We start from the raw sequence: 21,121 nt of genomic DNA, 5'->3' as shown, positions 1-21,121 counted from the left end.
CTGTTGTTATCTGACTTTGTAGACAAAAATTCTGCTGAAGATTAAGATTTTGGATTCAGATGTCTGTGGTTGAACTGGAAACCTGTCTGCGTCATCCTCCATCAAAACTGAGTTTATTCTAATATGAGTGACCCTCTTAAATAAGAAGGATCAGATAAAATTACGAAAGGCACCAATTTTCACTGATCCATCTAATTATTTTGTAGCTGCCATCTATGTCTTGGAATTTTTTCAGTGCTATGGAAAAGGCAAAACAAGATCGTAGCAAAAATCATAGAATGGTTTGGTTTGGAAGAGACCTCTAAAGGTCATCTAGTTCAACCTACCTGCAGTGAGCAGGGACATCTTCATCTAGTTCAACCTACCTGCAGTGAGCAGGGACATCTTCAACTAGATCGGATTGCTCAGAGCCCTGTCTAACCTGACTTTAAATTTTCCACGGATAAGGGATCTGCCACCCCTCTGGGCAATCTCTTCCATTTCACCACCTTCAGAAAAATTTCTTCCTTATATCTAGTCTAAATCTACCTTCTTTTAGTTTAAAACCATCATGTGTTGCCTTATCACAAAAGGGCCTACTAAAAGTTGGTCCCCATCTTTCATATAAGCACCCTTTAGGTACTGGAAGGCCATAGTAAGGCCTCCCTGAAGCCTTTCCTTCTCGAGGCTGAAAATGAAGATGAGTGTAACTTCTGCTGAGATGCAATTGGAACGGTGCTTGTCAAAGAAACGTTATTTTTGTGTGAGGGGTTTTTTGGTTTGTTGCTGGGGTTGGTCATTTTGTGTTGTTTTTTAATCATGCAGTTGACATCTCTTACACGGGCCTGTCCCAGTAATAGAAAAGGCAAGCATGGAAGGATTTAAAACCAGAAAAAGTTCAGTCTCAGTATGGACTACTGTCTGTTCCTCGTGTGAGGGCACGTAGTGATGGACCATATAGCTTTAGTTACGTGTGTTTCAGTATGAAGATAGGCTGAGAAAGTTGGGGCTGTTCAGCCTGGAGAAGAGAAGGCTGCGTGGAGACCTCAGAGCAGCCTTCCAGTATCTGAAGGGGGCCTATAGGGATGCTGAAGAGGTACTCTTCATTAGGGACTGTAGTGACAGAACAAGGGGTAATGGGTTAAAACTGAAACAGGGGAAGTTTAGATTGGATCTAAGGAGGAAATTCTTTCCTGTGAGGGTGGTGAGGCACTGGAATGGGTTGCCCAGGGAGGCTGTGAATGCTTCATCCCTGGCAGTGTACAAGACCAGGTTGGACAAGGCCTTGGGTGATATGGTTTAGTGTGAGATGTCCCTGCCCATGGCAGGGGGGTTGGAACTGGGTGATCTTAAGGTCCTTTCCAACCCTAACTATTCTATGATTCTATTATTTTGTTGGACAGTTTTGTATTATCTAGTCAGCTTTGAGGGAATTTATGTCAGATGTTGGGGAAAGAGTTAAGTGGAGAAGTAAATGCACCTGCAAATGCAGAACATATCCCTTCCTCTTTAAGCACACATTCCTTCCACTTAGGTGCTTCCCAGCTGGATTCTAAAAACATAGTACATGGGAAATTTCTGGGGCTCATCAGAGATGATCAGGTTTAAAGACATGTAGGAACTTGTATACTGATGACCCATCTCTCACACAGCACAGTGAAACGAGAAGAAAGGTGCTGCATAGTTATGGACCTTAAAAGCTCTGACTAGTTCTCAGGTATGCATATTCCTGCACTTTTTCTGGAGGGGTCTCATTTCCATAGTGCCTCTCTGAGTGCACTAATACACTCTTCTACCCACTGAGGTTTTTCACATGTCCTTGTCTTTTTATTGTGTTTCTCCAGGAACTAATCAAATAGAGATCTAAGCTTTTCAGCTTGCAACAGGTTTGTTTCTTCCGTAAACCATTCCTTTCATTTCCTTTTGCAGGCATCCATTCTGCAATAATTTGCTATTAATTTGGGTTTTCTTCAGATCTTATTTTTTTTCTCTGCTGTCAGTATAAGAGGAACATCCGGATGGAATTAGTAGAATTTCTTCCTCTGAGTATCATTTTAAATAATTTGATTTGGGAAATAAAATATTCTTTTGTTTTGTTTTAAGGGGGAAGAGGGAGGGGAAAAAATAGTAATGGAATTAAAATTATTAATGAGCACCAGTTTGTTAGACTGTGAAGCACTGAAATGAGAGAGAAATGTAGGAAAGATACTAACAGCGTAGTAATAATCTGGGCGGTTATTAACTTGGACTGATTAGCATTTCACACCTTTGGGTTTTTACTCTATACTAAACTGTGCCTGTGGGCTTTATCTAAATGACTTTGCCCAGTATAACTGTAGCCTTACACAATGAGTACATATCATTGTTGATATATTTTTTTTCTTATTACTGAAGTGATGAATGTAATAGTGCAGATAACGTGCTCAGATTTTCGGCTATGGGGGCAGGGTATGACTTGCTACCAAGAAATGTTTGCTGTAATGTAAGATGCCTGTCCAAAATTTTGTATTGAAGTACTGTGTACTACCAGAGTATGCTTCATTCTTCTACACTATAGGTTGATATCCTGATACACATCATAAATATAAATCATTTGCACTCTCATGTAAGGAAAGAGGCAGCAACTGCTCATATGAAGAATAATAAGAAGGTATGGAATAAAGAAAGGAGGTACTGCAAACTACATATTTTTATAAGCCAAACATCTGCCTCAGCCTCCTCCTCCCCTCCCCACCCCCTCACATCTTAAAACTAAGAAATCCAAAGGTATATATTAAGATAAATGGTGTGTGGTCTGTGTTACGTAGTAGACCAGATTGAATTATTTTAATGATCCCATCTGCTCTTATAACTAATCTCTTATGTATGCCTTTTTTTGTACTGCATTACATCAGCTGGTAGTTTCCTAGCAGCATCATGATGGACAGTGATCTTGACTAGGTATTGCAATTGGGAAAGAGTATGTTGGCAAAACATTCTCCTTCCAAAGGTTCTGCCTTAGAATTCCAGATTTCACACTGTTCCTCTTTGTTTAGGACAATAAGACGCAGGGTGGAGAAGCATGTGTCTGCTCTGAAGCAAGACTTTATCCTTCAGTGCTTAATTTATAACTGCTTGTAGCTTTTCTTATGCAAATCAACCTTTTTGGTTGGGTGCATTACAGAGAAAGTTCTTGCTCTTTTAAAAAAGAAATTAATCTTCTGATGTTCATAAAGCAGCTTCATTGCCTCATTCTTTTTCTTGTGTCTTTGATTCTTACCTCAGAGTACGTGGAGGTATTAACAAAGTCAACATGTAGCTGTTTATAAAGCACCTCATTGTGTTTTGTTGAGGTACCTTTTCACGTTCTTTTCCTTCTCACTGAAAGATAAAATTATAATCCGTTCTTTCTCAGCAGATGGCTAGGTAAAACATGTGCAGCAGGGTGAGAAAACAGACCCATACCGATTATAAAATACTAGAAATGTAGAGGCAGATCTATCCAGCTGCCAGATTTCAATACAGTGCTAGGAATTTGGTGAAAATGAAACATCTATTTCTGTGTTAAAATTGAAAAGCAGTAGGCAAAACGAAAGAAAGCGACCTTGCTCTTTAATGCTATTGCTAATAGGTGATATGGGAAGATCTTTTTTGTGGAAATATTCTGAATTCGTAGGTGGATGTTGGGGATGTGGATGTGAGTAGTACAGCCCGTCTCGTCTTCTGTCTTAAGAATTTAGTGCCATTGACAAAGCAGCTCTCAGGAGAAAAACATGATTTGGAAACCATTTTGGACTAAAAACTATGCTGTTAATCGACATCATGATTGATAGGTGGGTTTAGCTGCTCTGAAGTCATCTAACCTAAAATCATCTGCCACTTTTTCAAGGCTGAATCAAAAAATTTTGAGCATTAATGTTTTGCTGTTAATGCTGGTACCATCGTGGCGACTGCAGGAGTAATGTAGGTGATTACTTTCTGTTTGTAATTCATCTCATGCTCTTGAGATACTTTCCAAACAAATTATTTTACCTTGTAAAAATTGACAGTCAAATATAGGAAGTTTAAGATATTAAAGGTATAAAAATATTAGAGAACCAGATGATCATAATTTTAAATGCATTGCCTCCTTTTCCTTGTAAACATGTAAACTTCTACCGCATGACCAGACTGGGTTCAGTTTGATCAGTGTTGACTGTGTTAGGAAAGGAAGAATTTTCTCAAGCTCCTACTCACTTGTACAGTCTTGTCCTCTTTTAGCATCTCTAAACTTCCATTACTTATAGTTGCTACTGAATTGATAGAGGTCACAGCACTGCTGGGGGGGGAGGCACCGTAAAAAAGAAAACGTGAGTGTTTTGCTAGAGTAGAATAAAATTCACCAGTTTGAAACACTGGATTTAGAAATGATGAATTTGTTGATTTTTCACTTTTCCTACAGTAGGGTTTTCTCTTGACACAGTATTCCTCATTCAGATGTCAGAATACAAATACATACACCAATTTGCAGCATGTAACCTTGACAAATATAACAGGAATTCTTCATCTCTTTGTGTATTTATTGATGACAGTTAGTTCCGGGGTTCTCATCATCATTTAGTCATATTTATTCTGACTCTTAAAGTGTCAGTAGGAATGTATATCAGCTGCTAATAAATGTTAGCAAGAACAGTGTAGCTAAAAGTACATTGTGTTTACACATATCATCTTGAATAATTTTCCTGTAACACGTCCTATTGTAGGCGATTGCCATTGTCTGGGACTTTCATTTTGAACACAAAGCAAACTTCTGAAGAAGTAAGGGCAAATCTTCCACAAGCTCTGTCTGACCAAGCAGGGCTTTGAGTCTTCTCAAAGCTCTGGTATGCCAGGTCAGCATGCTTAATGGGAGAACACCTTTACGGAACAGGTCCACGTGCTCCAAATCAAAGCTGTAGAAGCTGTTCGCATCTTAGAAATCGGATGCTGCTTGGGTTGAGGGAGGCCTAGCAGTTGGGAATGTCAAAGCGGTTGGAGAGGTACACGCAGGTAAAGAATAAACAGGAAGATAGGCTTTAATAGGGTCAGAAGACAAAAAGACTGGGTAGTTGAATATGGTTGAACAGCCGAAAAAAAAAAAGATGAAGTTGGTTAACGTGGAAAGATCCACAGTAAAAGCTGTGGCAAAAAAGTTTGGCCACATTCTCTCCCAGACTGTGGAACTGACCTTAAGATCCCCTTTTGTGCATTATTTCTCTCTTCAGGTAATAGCTCTGGGAGTGCTGTGACAGTGTGTGTGTGGTTATCCCCTGTTAATTGCTTTAAAATATTATCATGTTCCACTATTGTTAGTTGTTATGTTAGGAAGCAGAAAATTATATTCTACTTTTATTGTGCAATTACATGCTAAACTTTGCATTTGTTATGTTTTTAATAGCAGCCTCCTCATAGTTATTTTAAAATAGAAACATTATCTCATTCACTGTCAGTATAATGATTTGTCTACTGGGAAAAAACAATTTTGTATCATTCAGAATTATTTCTTTAATATTTCAGAGAATTTTCTGAGGGATTAGGCTTGCTAACTAATGAGGCTTTTCTTCTGCTTAGTCATGAAAAAAATCCATCTTTCTAATTTTTACTTCTTTTCTAGCTATCTGCTCTGTTGGATAGCTAATCCTCCATCGGTTCCTCCTATACCTCAGTTATTTTGTTCATTTATTGTGTTTTTTCAAGGCAGGTATTTTTCTGACTTGTCCAATAGATAATCCCCAGCAATTGTAATGAGGGGGGTGTCAATTCTTGATCCTGCTCAAGATGGACTTCCCTAAAACCATCATCAGCCATAGCCCTTGTTCTGATTGCTCTTGTTAACATGGAAAATAGGTGGGTTTAATACACGCATATGACAGGGGACAAAGAGCCTTTTAATATATAACTTTCAGAAAACACAAGCTTGGTCATCACTGGAGACAGATATAAGCTCCACAGTATTTTGCAAGGGGTATCTGTATGTGTGCAGTTTCTTACAAGAGGGCTAAGGAGTATTAACACCTTTTCATTTTCTCTACCACTTGCTTCAGCTGCTTTTCATTCCCTAGATTTCTCTCCCAAATCTGCATTTGCTTGGTTTTCCTGCTTGTCCCTTTTCTTGTTAATATTATATATTTTAAAGAAAGTATGACTGTGGATTTGTATATGAAAGTTGCTCTAGAGAGGTATGTGGTGTTACTAGATAAAAATCAATCTTATCTCTCTCCAGCCCCACCCCCTTTCCTGCCCTAATGTTTTTTCAGGTTGGGGATTAGATATGACATATCAATAGTTAGGGATACAGATTTTTGTACAGGGGTATTTTGATTTTTAGGTTGTTAAAGAGAAGGAAATCAATTAGTTGTGGGTATTCAAAGTTGTTCTTCCCTTTTTCTGCTCCGACAAATTTGAAATGTATCATGAACACACAGCTAGGAGAGATTTTAATGTCTTAGCTGGCAGGGTGCAAATACATGTTTATATCGACTGCAGAGCTCAGAGAAAGCAATTACAAGTAATTTCCTGTCTGTAGGAAGGTCTACTCTAATGAATACTACTCTTAATACCTGAGCTCTTCCTGTTGCAAAATTTGCTGTCAAAACCCAGTTCCTTGCCTCTGACTGAAACTGTCAAATGCAAAGCCAAGTAATCAGGGGTATGCAGTTTGTAGAGCAGGAATTAATGAGGTAGGTGCTGTGTTAGACCTCAGAACCATTAGCTTTTCCCAGGTTAGAGATGCTGATAAAATAGTTATTCTGAAATACGTGTAATCTAAAATTAGAAGCCTTCCCTGCAGTTATGGTCGAAACATTTCACACCTACCACCAGGCAGGGTCAGTCTGGCTTTCTTTTCATTAGTTAGAATCACGATCACTGGCAGGGACTCAGGAATCACACTGCATGACTAAAGTCTCTTTTTTTGGAAATATAAACTTTTTTTTCTAGCTCATGGGGAGGATTCCTTTCAGGAACGCAAATCTTTCATGATGAAAATAACACAAAAATACTAATGAATGTGTCACATGTTTGAGTGTGGCAGACTCACAAAACCCCAAGGAAGAATGTAACTGGGGCTTAGCTACAGTTCTGCAAGCTTTAACAGGGTTTTTAACATTGTGGTGGTTTTTCCTTGAAATACAGTAGAAATAGTTATTTTCACTATTTTCTGTTTCCATGGAAACCCAGTGTTTGCAGTAACAGTCTTACTGTAAGCTCTGTTATCCTTCCCCAGGGCTTCTATCCAATGTGGTAATTTAATAATTCATGAGCATTAGGCCTGAATTTGCTAGGAAGCAAACTGCGTTGCTTGGAGCCGTTTTCTTAGAGCCAGATTAATTTCCCTCACAGATTTGGTGTTCTTTTCTCTAAGATGTCTCTATAAAATGCACTCCATAAACTAAAGCAGCATTCTTCCCTTCACTTGTTTGTGAAAGTGGGGTTATCGCAGATCTGCGGGGTAAGGCAGCTCGTGAAAGAACTCCCTTCCCCGAAGAAGGGAAAAAACCCAAACACGCACCATGAGCACTTGCCTGAAAAGGAAGAGCCGAAATAGTCCCTGAGTCATTGTTCAGATGATATGCAAATTCAGAGTTCAGCAGAGGTAATCTCAGGGGTTCAGGACTGACAGATATGATGGATTGCTCAAATCTTGCTTTGCCATGGGATCTAGTACACGCTGTTGGTTTTACGTTGTAAGTGGGAACAGAGTTCTTCGCAAACACAGTGTCATTCTGTGCATAGGCTTTGATGCTCTCACACTTCACCTGAGAACTACAGACTCGTTCTGTGGAGCACTGAGAGATTTTATTGTTAGGTCAGTCTTACAGCAGCTGTAAGGACTTTGATTTATTTCGAAGAGGATGAGTAGAAATCAGCAACTCTGAAAGGTAAATGTCATTAACAAAAATAAACTGGAAAAGCTATTTACAGACAGTACTCCTAAATGGACTGCAAATAAATTGCTTAGTTATCCTAAGAGTTCTGCTTTTTTAATTATGATGGCAACATGTAGATGCATTCTGAAGTATTTTCACAAAAAAAGGAAACTTTGTTTAAAGTATTTATGATCTTTCCACAAAATAGTATTTAGAAGAGACTTCCACTTTTAGGAGCCAGAATTATTTACCCTTTGGTTATAACATTAGTTTTCTATTTCTTCACATACTTACATAGGTGTCATGAACAGTTGTATTCAATTGCAAACCCTTCCTCTTATTGCTTAAATCATCTGTCAAGATCAAGATCAACCCAATATTTACAACAGTAGGAAACGGCTGAAATGTTAGTGTACATATGTGATTTCTTCACGAATATGAGAGCATCCAGTTGAAATAGAAGCTCAGAAGGACTGATATGGAACTTGTTTCTTATTTAGATAGCTTCTACAGGGTGTTTTCAGAAGCATCAGGATACAGTGATGTCCTTCAGTGACCATTTTGATCACTGTAATGTTTTTGCAGTTGACAGACATGAGACAGATTTTGACAAATTTGGCAGATGGAATGAAAATAAAAATCTGTGTTTTGCCTAGTCTGAGGTTGTACGAGCAAATACGAGAAGCATCCCGTAGTTATTGTTATCTGTATTGCAGGAGCAGCGCAAATGGAAAGCCAGGGCAACACAGCCAGGCTTTTCTCTTTGCCATTACACACACAACTGGGGAACAGTAATTGCTTTCCTGAAAAATAAGCTAATGCTGCTGCACTGGGGCTTTAAAATATCTGTTGTGCTGGTTCAGTGTACTTCCTCTGTGATAAAAAGAACAGTTTCACAAGTTAATTTATGCAAATATTAGCTTTTCCAAACTGTAAGGTTTAGAGACTGGAGTTCAGCTCTCTTTCCCCCACCAGACCCCAGGCATCTCTTGCATGGTGCTTCTCTGCTAATTTATGGCTGTTTTCAAACAAGTGCCTTTTTTTTGTAGCTTTAAGAAAATACGTTGGTCATATACAGTAATTCCTAATATAATCCATTCACCTGGTCAGCATAATGTCCTTGAAGAGCTTGTACACACAGTGATAGAGGGAATGCAGTATTTCATGGCATTGATGAGGTGAGCTGCCTGAAATGTGGTGTGCACAGCAAGACTGCAGTGTCTTTAAGGCAGATGCTGGCAACATTTCTCTTCTCATAGCAAATGAGTAGCTCATGCTGAGGTCTGTCCTGGGTGGCTTGGGCTTGCAGTGCATAGGCTTTATTCTCGAGGTTTATCTGGGACAAAAAACGGTGCCTTTACAGTAACATCTTAAAATGTTTGATGTTCATATGCCAACTTAAATTTCATTCTGGAATTATTGGCATTCAGTAAAAGAAGAGACTGGAAGATTTTTCAAGACCAGGTTGGACGAGGCCTTGGGTGATATGATTTAGCGTAAGGTGTCCCTGCCCACGGCAGGGGGGTTGGAACTGGATGATCTTAAGGTCCTTTCCAACCCTAACAATTCTATGATTCTGTGATACTATTTAAGAAATTAAATAATGTCATGCTTATCAGCATTTCTTAAATGGTAGGGCTGAGGATGATGGAAGGAGGTGAACCGTGCTGAAGAGCACAGTATATTTGTATGTAGCTTATTCCTGCTAGCTTCTGTGACAGCCTCTTCAGATTTTTGCTCCTGAATCTGTATTTTGTATGCAGGGAGGGATTTACATGCTACTAGAGGAGTGAGAAAGAAACCCAGGGAGACACTGCAAGAAGATCAAGGACTAAAATGTTATAGTTATTATATGATCTTCTTAGCTACCGTACGACCCTTTGCCCACAGCACTGGTACATATGTCGTAGCACCAATGTGTATTTTAAAAAGAACCTTTGTTCTTTTAGTCAGGTGCTAGATTCTGAAAACCCAGTTAAATACAGCTTTTGAGAATGGACTGAGGTGTTTGTAGAGATGTTGGGATTTTTCAGTGTGCCCTCAGTTGTCCTTTGGAAATAGGAAACACTGAGGAAAATAAGAAAAAGAAAGGAACAGATTTGTAACTTTACCTGACATATTGGAATAGAGAGGGGGAAGGAGGCATCTGTTTCTGGGAGAAATGGCTACCGAACCGCTATTTAAGACAAGGGAAAGGCACAAGGTGTGAAGTTTTTCCTTAAGGGCATTGACACTCTAGTGTGTCGCTGTCTCAGCTTCAGAAAACCAATCTCCTGTGCATTGTTAAAGAATGTGGTTTTTAAATCCATGTTCTTTATTATCAGCTTCCAGTTCAAACAGAAAACTGATACTGCAGTCTCTCTACAGTCTACTACATCTATGGATGTACAGTGCATTCAGAAATTTATATATAGTCAGGATTTTTGCCTTACAACCCCACAGTAATTAATACAGGGGAGTTCATTACTTTATTCCAAGCTTTTTACCCAGCCTTCTGTTGTTATCTTCTCATGTTATGCAAAAAGCCCCACAAACAACCTCAACAAGAAAAACTCCCTCCAGGCATAATGCCACTCCTGCTCACCCAACAGTAAATTTTGTCCCTGTTTGCCCCTTCCTTCATGCTGAAAATGTAATGTCCCAGGCCACTGATTGCTTCCTTCCTTTTTGCAGAAACAGATGCCAGTTCAGTATGGTCCTGCTTTTCAGACAGTTAAAGGAAGCCAAGAAGTGAAACACTACACTCCTTTCATTTTTCATCCTTTCAAGAAAAAGAACAAGAAGCTATTTTACTTGGCTTATCAGAGCAATGTTTCTTGTCTTTGAGTACCTTTAGCAATTATCAATCATGCAAGTGATTGTAAAACCTGACTTATTGCTCCACAAGAGGTGGTTTCACTGTGATGTGAGTTAGCACAGGAGGAGATCTTGCAGTTAAAGTAATTGATGATTACTTATAGCCTGTAGGAACAAGAGGAATAAATAAGCTTTTGTTTAAGATACTGCTACTTACTGGTATAGCACATTTTAGGTCTGAACTGAACAAGGTAAAATGTTCATTCTTTTCTCCATTGTGGTTACCTCCAATTTTATGCAAGAGAGACCTGGTTTTGATGTATTTTCAGAGCAGCTGAAAGATAGTTTTTTTTACAGTAGTTTGATCAAGCAGTCAGATTGCATCAAGCACTTGTAATACCTCCCCATTCTCCATTTCCACCACTCATTTGGCAGTTATAGTGGGTTTTTAAATGTTCTTTATGATGTATTTCAGGGTTTTCTAACAGAGTAGCATGTGCCTGTTTTAAGTAATTAGAGAATATTCCATTATAGTAAGAATAATGTTGAATGCATAGAAACATGGGCAGTTATTTCCATTTGCAGTTTACTCAGATTTGATATTTTTGCCTCACTAAACTAGACTTTAATTTTGTCTAGATTCTGTGCATGCTTTTTGTCGTTGTGCAGAAGATGATCCTGAGGAATAGACACACTGAAGACTGAACTCTTTCAAAGGAAGTAGCTGCCAAAATAAAAAAATTAAGTGGCTGAATTCCTCTTAGGTTTCTTGACCCTCAGTGTGTGTCTCTGTTTAAAGAAAAGGAGCTATAATGATAGCTGAAAGCACTGGATCTTCAGATCATTGCAAACAGGTTATTCTTCCTGGTTTGCTTTGACATAGAAATAAATCTGCACTTGTAAAATAGGGAGCATTTTACTAATTTGTAATATAGGTCAACAGTGTGAAAAGGTTCAAGTCCTGTTCCAGCGTATACTAACAATATCAGCACTAGTGAGACCTTAGTGGAATATTTAGACTAGTTGTTATAAACTGTTCTTGAACACTAATACTGAAGATGAGAGACATTCTGGAGATGAGAAACAAAACTAAGTTTAGGAGAAATGACCTGCAGGGGAAGGTGGGAGAAGTTGAGGTGCTTAGCCTTTTAAGATTGCCTGTTAGCACTGCTCTCTTTTCATTCTCCTTGTCCTGTCAGTGGATCTCTCCTTTGACAGAAAGCCTCTTCATCATGTTCCCCCATTCTCAAATGCTGCAGTTTTCTCAAAGTTCCTTAATTATTTAGTCACACAAACTCAAGAAGACTCAGGGGAGGATTGAAAATTAAAGGAAGGAATTTAAAGGTTGTTACTCAGGTAGTGCTGGAATAAGGGAACAATTGATGAAAAGGCAGGTAAAAAAGGTGGTGGTCTGCTTCGTTTCTTGCAAAGGACAGGAACCAGATTTTCTCCATGGCTGTAACAAGAAAAAGGGTGAATTCCAAATTTTAAAATACTTGTTAATGGAGCAAAACCTTGCACGAGGCTATGAAATGGGCCTTCAAAACACCTCTCTTTTGATGTTTTGAAAGCAGACAAAGCAATAGGACTATTGCTGATAAATCAAGTATAAATAGACAGAGGAAAGACTTAACTGCTACTGTCAAAGGGACAGCCTGCGCGGGATTCTGTAGGGCACAGTATTGTATTCAACTACAGTTATAAAAATTAAGTGCTTACTAGTGGTGAAATAGTTTTTCAAAGAAAGTGTTGGAAGTTCAAAAATACAAAACTTACTCGAGATTTAAAATAAAATATGTAACATTGTTATTGAGATCAGTGGAGGTAAAAAAAATACCTTTACCATTGTTTCTTGAAGAACTTCAATTTAATGAGTTTTAATTCTTAGATTCGTAAGTTGTGTTATATGATTTAAACTTAAACAGGGGAAGTTCTTGTTAGATCTAAGGAAGAAGTTCTTTATTATGAAGATGGTGAGGAACAGACTGCCTAGAGAAGTGGTAAATGCCCCATCCCTGTCAGTGTTCAAGGCCAGGTTGGACAGAGCCTTGGGCAACATGGTCTAGCGTGAGGTGTCCTTGCCCATGGCAGGGGGGTTGGAAGTAGATGGTCTTAAGTCCCTTTCCAACCCAAACGATCCTGTGATGTATATATATGCATTTATATGACACATATATGTATTATAAATTGCTGCAGAGTTCATTCTCTAACGAAGTATCTCAATGGCTAGTAAGAATTTTTTAAGCATGAATGCATTTCTGGGTTCAGTATATCCAGGCCTATTGAACTTGAAGGTATTGCTGTTATTCTTGAGCTGCACTGTGGTGTAAGCTCTTGGTACATATCAGCAGAATATTATCCTATACTTTTTTTAGTCTTCTATTTTTTTTCCCTAATTATCCCCCACTGGGTGTTGTTGGAGAGAGCATGCTGGTAGGGTAAGATGGACTCTTGCATGGAGGGCAGTTTTAATGCTTTGTCTGGTTTTGCCCTCATCTCAGTTTATCAGTGACCCACGTCTTATGATTCTCTAGTACTGAATAGTAGCATGTATTTCCTGTACTTTTCCCAGAATTTGAAAATACTCTCAGTCAGCAGTACATTTTCAAATGTCTATTTTTCCCTTTCTCTAATCAATCCTTTATCTCACAGAAGAGCTTGGTGCTCTGCTCGTGGTTTCCCTTTAAAATATCAGTCATCCACTCAATTAAGAAAACCAGCCTTGATCTGACCACTGCAATGAAAGTGAAGAGATATTCCAGGTGTTTATTATATAAGGCATAATAACTTGCAGGGCTTTGCAGTCAAATATGGGTGAGCCAGCTTTGATTTCCATTTTGATTTTTGGATGGACATCTTCACTAGTGAATGCATTTTCCCCTGCAGACCTAGTAATTACAGTAATTATTATAGTAATATAGTAGTTATTTTTGAGTGCGCTCATAGAGGGTGTTGGAAGATTTACACTTAAGAAATAAACTGCAGTCATTGTCATTTTTTCAAGTTCAGCTTTGAAGAGGACCAGTATTTACTTTATGAAGGTAACTTCTGTGACTGCAGCTCATCATGGATTCTGGTTCGTTTTCTTTATGGAATTTTACTTTTCTTTATGGAAGGAGACATATTTTACAAATTACGCTTGTAACAGAAATGAAATGCGTGTTACCTTCTCATCTTTCTAAATGAAACATTTTACAGTGAAATCAATTCAAGGATTAAAATGAAATGGATTTAATGAATTAAATTCCCCCTAAGCAGTACTTTTAAAGGCGTTAGAAATATTGGTGCTTGACGCTGCAGTTTGAAAGGAACGCGACTATGAGTTGATAACTTTTTAAATTACTAAATATTTTTGCTGGTATCAAGCATGATTCCTGTTTGGAAATTGATGGTGTGTTATCGTCTCAATTATTCATTGTGTTAACTAGAGCTTATCCGTGGGCATCACTGCTACTGCCCTGCCTGCTCTTCTTCTGAAATTCATTGAGGTGAATACCAGCAACTGACACTAAACTAACACCTATTTGAGTTTCTGTCGCATTTAATTGCTCATGTGGTGCTGAAGGTCCTGTTCAGGTGGCCCTTTTGCAGAAGCTACAAAGGACTGAAGCAAACAGCTGGGAGAAGCAGCCACTTTGGCCATCCTGCTTGAATTGCATGCTACTGTGTGGTTTCACAACCTTAATTAGTTGCCAGCAAAATAATGATAAAGGTTAAGAGTGGAATTAATGTGGTTTTATTGAACATAGGTCTTATGTTGAAAGTTGTAGCTTAATTTTTTTATGGTTTATGTGTTAGATAGAAGTAGCTATGAACACCTAATACAGTTGTAATGTAACTGTTACTGTAATGTACTGATGTTGTAATATTGTACTGTACTCCATACACCATAAAATTCTTACTAAAATATTAGATTTTACGATGTCATTAAAGATAAATGTTTGCTAAAACATTATTAACTTACTAACTGACATCTGAAAAAGTAGTTGTAGGTCAAGAATCATCAGATACCTGTTTCTTGTGGTTTCCTTTGGGGCATGTTGGCAGTCTCCAGGGTTTATAAGCATCTGCTGCAGATTACTTGAAATTATCATTGCCTGAGGTTGTGGGATGCATGGAGACTGGGGTAATAGTGAGTAACAGGGAGACTGAAACAGCTAGAGAGCCCAGTCTGGATTGCTCAGCAAGATGAACAGAAGCAAATAAACGTGTGAAAGTGTATAACAAGGTGACAGAATTGTGATGGAAGTAGCAATTCTGAAAATATATCAGTATTTAGAATGGACACCATGATGCTGTAGTGAAAAGGCTAAGATACGATGTTCGATAAATTACAGTTAGGGTTAGTAAGGACTTGATTTCACACGTGTGACATACACGTGAGTATGTGTAATTATAGTATAGGTGGTACCAGTACTAGACTGTTACAAACTTACACTTTTTTAGAACTGTTCATGTAATTTATTTGTATACAGAAATTCTCTGTCTTAAGAAATAATATCAATGTCCATGGTTTAGCATCCATAGTAAGGATTATTTATCTTGCAGTCTGGCTACACGTGCCGGTTTTGCTTGTAAAAAGACTTTAATTTTATTTATAAGCATTTCTGTCAATTGAATCTTGATGTGTTTGAATTGGTATATTGCTTCTATAAATAGTATAGTGGAAGGAGGTTGCTTAATCAGTATTCTTGTTGCCTGTAGTTTTGAGTGGATTTTAATAAACTCCGTTTTACCGAAGGCAATGTACTCCTCAGCAAGTGCGCCTTAGCTTTTGCCTGAAGTAGTTGTAATATGTTCAAATTCTGTGCTTTGTATATTCACCTTATTATAATGTTATTGCATCATGAATATGCATCGTGATGTTTTCACATGCGGAGTACTTGCTATTAAAAGTCTTCCATGCTATTCCATGTGATGTTATCTGTATCAGTGAGTTCTATTATCTATATCTGTTCAATATTATTTGGGATTTAAAAAAAAGAAAAAAGTATAAAACCCAGTGCATCTTTTAAAAGAAATCTACCTGTATTTTTATGCTGAAGTGTGTACATGAAGCTCTTACTAATTTTTTTAATATCGTTTGCTTTTTAGTGAGAGGTTTATGGTGAGGTTAAACAAGAATGGAGGCCCCAGAAACCCGGAGAAGATAGATCGAATGTGTGCACTTTTCACAGTACGTGTCTGTTCCCTTTCTTCTTCCCTTACAGTAGTTTGATTGTAGATATAGTCACCCTGAGGCGAGAAAACCCGGTTCTTTCTTTCCAATTTGAGTGGAACAGAAACTGATTTTAAGTTTTGTTATAATTAAATGTTAATAAAGAAAATGGACATATAAATTATTCTTCTGGCTAAGTAAATATACTGAAGTACTTCCTTTTAAGTGCATTTATTCCTGCTTGTAGTTTGAAATTTTGAGTATTTTCATTGCATGTACTCTTAGATAACAGGTCACAGGTTGGCCTGAATGTGAAGCAAGGCACTTTCTCCAGGATCTAAGTTTGTCAAACAACTACAACACCACACACAGAAACCCAGAAAATTCTCCAAACAAATTACTGTCATAGCCCATTCAAGAGTCCATGTAGCAGCCCCAGGTAGATGGTGCTGCAGCATCTTCCCAGGTCTGTGGCACAGTGTGTGGGATGGAACAGAACAGACCGGGATGTGCTGCAGAAGCAGCAGCCAAGTTGAGCTGCAGAGAGGTGGTTGTGATAAAGGAAACACTGTGACTTCCTAAGTTTCTGCAGCAGGTCTGTGCAATAGCTACCCCGTCCTGACACAAGGCAGATATGACCGACGGTACCAGCAGTCTTTAACCATCTGTGCCAGAAAGACAGGAGAAGGAATTACCCATCTGGCTTCTACCAGATGATACCTCAGTTGGGAGTAAAATAGCCAACTAAGATTTACCTCCTTTTAATCCTTCAGACTCACCTCTCACCTAACTGCCTTCTTGCTTTATAGTTTTGCTGCTATACCAAGATAGTAGTTTTAAAAACTTCAAGCCTCAATATCCATTCTCTGCTGGTCTTAAGTTCTGTTAAACATTGCCTCAGAATCATGTGTCAGACCGTGAGTTTATCTGCCGCTTCTTCTTAGAAAGAATATGGAAATCTAGAGACACTGAAACTTAACAGCTCATCACAGAATAGCTGTAAGGGATTTCAGATCCCAAGTGTGATAAACACCTTCCATCGTGATGCACCTTTAGCTAGTGCACATGATAGAAGCTCTTTGACAGAGGTATTTTTACTTCCAGTGAAGAAAAAAACATGGCAGGCAGCTTTGGTATAAACTTACCTTCTGGCAGTGAAACCCTCTAAGGTCAGGCAGGGCTGCTTGCTGAAACAGGCATGGTTCCCAGCACCATTCCCTTTTCTCCTTTAGGAAGATAGCTGAATTTCTCCTTTTAAGGAACAGAATGTATGTAAGGATATAAGGATGCCCAGTTCTGCCTCCATCTGGATATGAGATGCAGGTCAGTCCAAGAATAGCACTGACACTGATGCTGACATGAGTAGCAGTTCTGGTTTTGGTATCATCAGTAAAGTGCTACCAGCTGATTAAACGTCATCAGAGGTAACAGTGTCTTAGTATTGCCCCTGGCACTGACTATACTGTTGGTAGCTCAAAACCAAGTTATCTCCCTCTTCTCAGAGAAAGGTGGCCAGGGAGCAAACTTCAGCACTGGTGTCTGGATCATGCGAAACAGTGCAGGGTTGAAGAACTGCTCTAAGGATTATTCCCAAAAGGCAACACAGACTGGTTCATATCAAGTTTGGCACTTTCTGGCCTCTGAGGTTCATCCTTCTCAAAAAGATTTTCGCCATCAAACTTCCCCCATCCACATTGGTGCCACACTGCTTAAAGGTCATGTAAGAACCATCCTGTTTCACACCATGCTGTGAAGTGTGAAACAGTTTTGCTCCACTGACCTACAAACCAGTCTTTGCACGCTTTCAGAGATACAAAGAGAATAATGATATGCTATATCAGGGGCACAACGTTCCAGATGAGACCTGCTGCATGTTGCAAACGGGGCTAGCGTACTATAAAAGAGGCCAGCCCTGAGCATTGCGGACTGGTGCCACTCTGTAGGACTTCTCTTTCTGACCAGGGATCACTCCCAAGCTACCTTTCAATTTAGCTGTACAAAAATACCAAAGCTCCTGCAGTAGTGGCTCTCTGGGGTGCTTAGACTTGTTATCTATCACTCTCGCTGGTAGAATGTGTACTCTATGTAACAGGAATAATGATAACTGGGAAATCTATTGTACAAAAAAAAGCACACTTCTGATATTTTCATCAGTGTATTCAAAGAACTTTCCAAAATATGTAGCAAAGGAGCAACAAATAACAGCTTTTTGAGTAACCCTTGTATCCACAATGAAATTATCGTAACTTCTAGATATTATCTACAATATATTATTATATCATAACTATATATTCTGAAATGCATATAAAATAGGATAGTTCTACAATTTTCAGGTTTGTTCCTAAGGCTGTGTTAGTTTTGACTCTTGATTTCCTCACCCTCCCCCACCACCCCACAGTATCTTTCTAAGACTCTAATCTTTCCCAGAGGCAAGAAGCCCTATATCTCAGATGATTCAAGGTATGCCTGTCTTTTCCTGCCATCTCTTTTGCTTCTAGGGGTTCAGCTGTCTCCTTGTGTGAGATCTCAAAATTACTTAGGTTGTGTTTTTACATCTGCTGTCATATCGCACTAAAGGTGAAAGACTGCTTCTTCAGAAGATTAAAGCTCACTCAAGCAAACCTCAGCCTATGCATGCTTTGAAAACATTCCTGTGTCTGAATTAAAACGTAACCGCACAGTATAAGCTTGCTGTTTTTGTTAAATACCTCACTCTGTCACCTGTGATGTTGGCAACTGAATTTGGTAAAGCTCTTAAAAGAACTGATCAGTGGCAGTCAGGTATCCTGGAGTCACTGATTTGGGGGTGGTAGTGTTTGTTTTTTTAACATACAGTTAGACCTTTATAGGGACTGGCATGATAAAAAAACTAACCATTGTTATAGAGTAACATTTTTCCATATCCAGTATGGTGGGGGGAAAAGAGGTGATTTTCTAACAAGCCATGGAATTAGAATTATTATGAAATTATTTTGCTTATCAACCAGTAGCATTTAAGAAGCTCAGAAGGATATGGGAAATAATTCCCCTGTGGACGCAGTCCTAAGAGCACCTTTCTGGAAATTGGTTTACTTGCTGCACCCAGGCAAATAATGAACTTAGTTTGTCCTCTTCTGGTCCTAAGTCATGTGTGTGGATTCTCTAGAGAGAAGTTACCTGAAGAATTCCTCAAATGGGCTGGAGTTTTTTGGTGTTTGTCCATGTCATAGTAGGAATTTCTCGCCTTGTAAAAAGCCTCTGCTGTACAAAGTGAAATACAAGGCCATCTGGGCCCACATTTTTTTGTCTTTTGACTGTGACACAGTATATTTTTTGTGAAACTGCAAAGCGACGGAAGTGTGAACCCATCAATATGTTCATGCCCTCCATTTCCTGATATTTTGACAGCTGCCCTTTGAAAAAATAGTTCTCTAAATTGCTGTTAATTACAGCTGGTAATCTGATAGTATAATAAAATTCCCCATCAGATCACAGATACTTGCAAAAATCTGTTACTCTCTAGAGTATTAAATACTACCTCCAAGGTTTGTTGCTTTTTCAGTGTATTGTCAGGCACTCCTGAGATTAAAACTATGTCAAATCCCTTCTTACCATGGAACTTCAATTTCTCCAAGATGTGCACGCTAAAGCCTACCATATGCTATGTTGGTATGTTAGGTGATGAAAGCCTGGAAAGTATGTTCCTTTATTCATGCAGCAGCAAAATAAGACTTGAAGAGAAAACGGTAAAGAAGATTTATATAGCTTAATTCTTTGGCTTCAGAGAGACATGATCTGCTAGCTAGTAAGCATACCAAGCAGTGTGTTTGCAACTCTGCATATGCTGCCCAGGGAAACACAGTGCTCCTTTTAAATGGAGTCAGAAGATACAGCCATGAATTTATTACTTGCCTGCTGTAATTTAGCAATATAACAGTATTTGAAAGGGACTGAAACTTCTCCTTAGAATAAATTCTCTTTATGCCTAGCTCTCAGTCAGTGAGCCCAGATTTTATTGTGCTATATGTCACTTTAATCTGAAGCTCAGTGTTTATGTGCATTGCCATCATAATCTCAGTAGTTGAGATTTGGTTTCTCAAGTCACATGGGTAAGGAATTTTCTGTGTGACTTTTAAAGTTCATATCTTAGCTTCCAGCAAAATGCAATTTTTAATTCACTGAATTAGTTCAAACTAGGAATGACAGAACTTAGATGTCCACAGTTTAAAATTTCCTCCTCCTTTATGTAAAAATTGGATTTTTTTCATTTTACAGCGCTTTTAATACATTTAATTGTGTTTTTTTCTAAAGGAAAATAGTAGATTTTATTTGAACCTGGTATTTTTCCATTTTTTTGCATTGCTTTTTCACAAGAAAAAATAGAGTATTAGAAGTCCAAGCTACATCTGTGCATAGGCAAATCCATCAGTGTTGTCCCCATACAGCTGTACATTTTAGAGGGGACGGTTACTTCTGGGATATGTATTCAGTTGAAAAGGGAACAAAAAAAAAGGTAGAAGAACACATAGCTATCATCTCAAGTTGTTTGTGAAGTCATATGTGAAGCCCTAGAGCTGTTTTTAAAAAGCCTTATGTTGAAATCATTTTGTACAAACCAACAAAAAAATTGAGGAAGATGTGAGGTGATGTCAGTTGCTTCAGTGTAAGGGGAGGAGTGGAGGAAAACAACAGTAACTGAGCTGAAGCCCTCCTTTTTGGGTATGTCTCTTTCCACTTCGCTCTCCCATATTCTTAGGAAGAATGCATTAATCATTTTGCATTTCCAGTTGCTCTTCTCCTGAGAAATGAGTGGAGCACCGCCCTTTACATCTGGGGAGAATTTGGAGGCTGTCTGGTGTAAGTCAGGATGTAACAGTAAGATGGTAGCACTTAGCAGAGGGAAGAAAGAGGCAACAGCTGTTGTTGTAGAGCTCAAAGAGCACTTTTGCAACAGAGTCTAAAACATGAATGAATATTCTCATAGTACACAAACATGTGGTGTTTAGAACCTCCTTGTCTTGGAGGTTAGTACCATAAGGAAAACTTGTTTAAACAATGCTAATGTTTTTAGAAAGAAGTGTTTCCTAGTTCTTTTCTCCAGTTAAAAAAAGAAGGGAGGGGAATGTCTTTGTTTATAATGTTATCAGAGAAAAGCACAACATGCCAAGGAAATCGCAATTAAGACAGCTTCAAACATGTGAAGGCAAAATGCCACAGTGGTGAATCGTTGGAAAGTACTTTATGCATATTTCTTAATTCATTTTCTTTAATAATAAAGCTTTGTCAGGGCCAGTAATACTGTTTTGTCTTCACTAGCTTCAGCTTTTTTTGCTCTGTAGGTTCT

General features: G+C 38.5%; 1 protein-coding gene across 9 annotated transcripts in view; it reads left to right on the top strand.

Moving 5' to 3' along the window:
- Positions 1-21,121, top strand: part of DOCK3 (dedicator of cytokinesis 3) — a 205,349-nt gene that overhangs the window by 88,021 nt on the left and 96,207 nt on the right. For all 9 annotated transcript variants that reach the window (XM_062610197.1, XM_062610194.1, XM_062610199.1 and 6 more), the window contains exon 10: positions 15,735-15,816. In XM_062610197.1, coding sequence (XP_062466181.1) covers positions 15,735-15,816 — 82 coding nt within the window. The remainder of the gene's footprint in view (positions 1-15,734; positions 15,817-21,121) is intronic.

This window comes from Pezoporus occidentalis, unplaced genomic scaffold (assembly GCF_034315485.1).
Source record: "Pezoporus occidentalis ecotype Australia unplaced genomic scaffold, CSIRO_AGI_Poc_V1 ctg145, whole genome shotgun sequence".
Classification (NCBI taxonomy): domain Eukaryota; kingdom Metazoa; phylum Chordata; class Aves; order Psittaciformes; family Psittacidae; genus Pezoporus; species Pezoporus occidentalis.
Note: the sequence above shows the minus strand (reverse complement) of the source record. Positions and strands in the feature narration are given on the sequence as shown.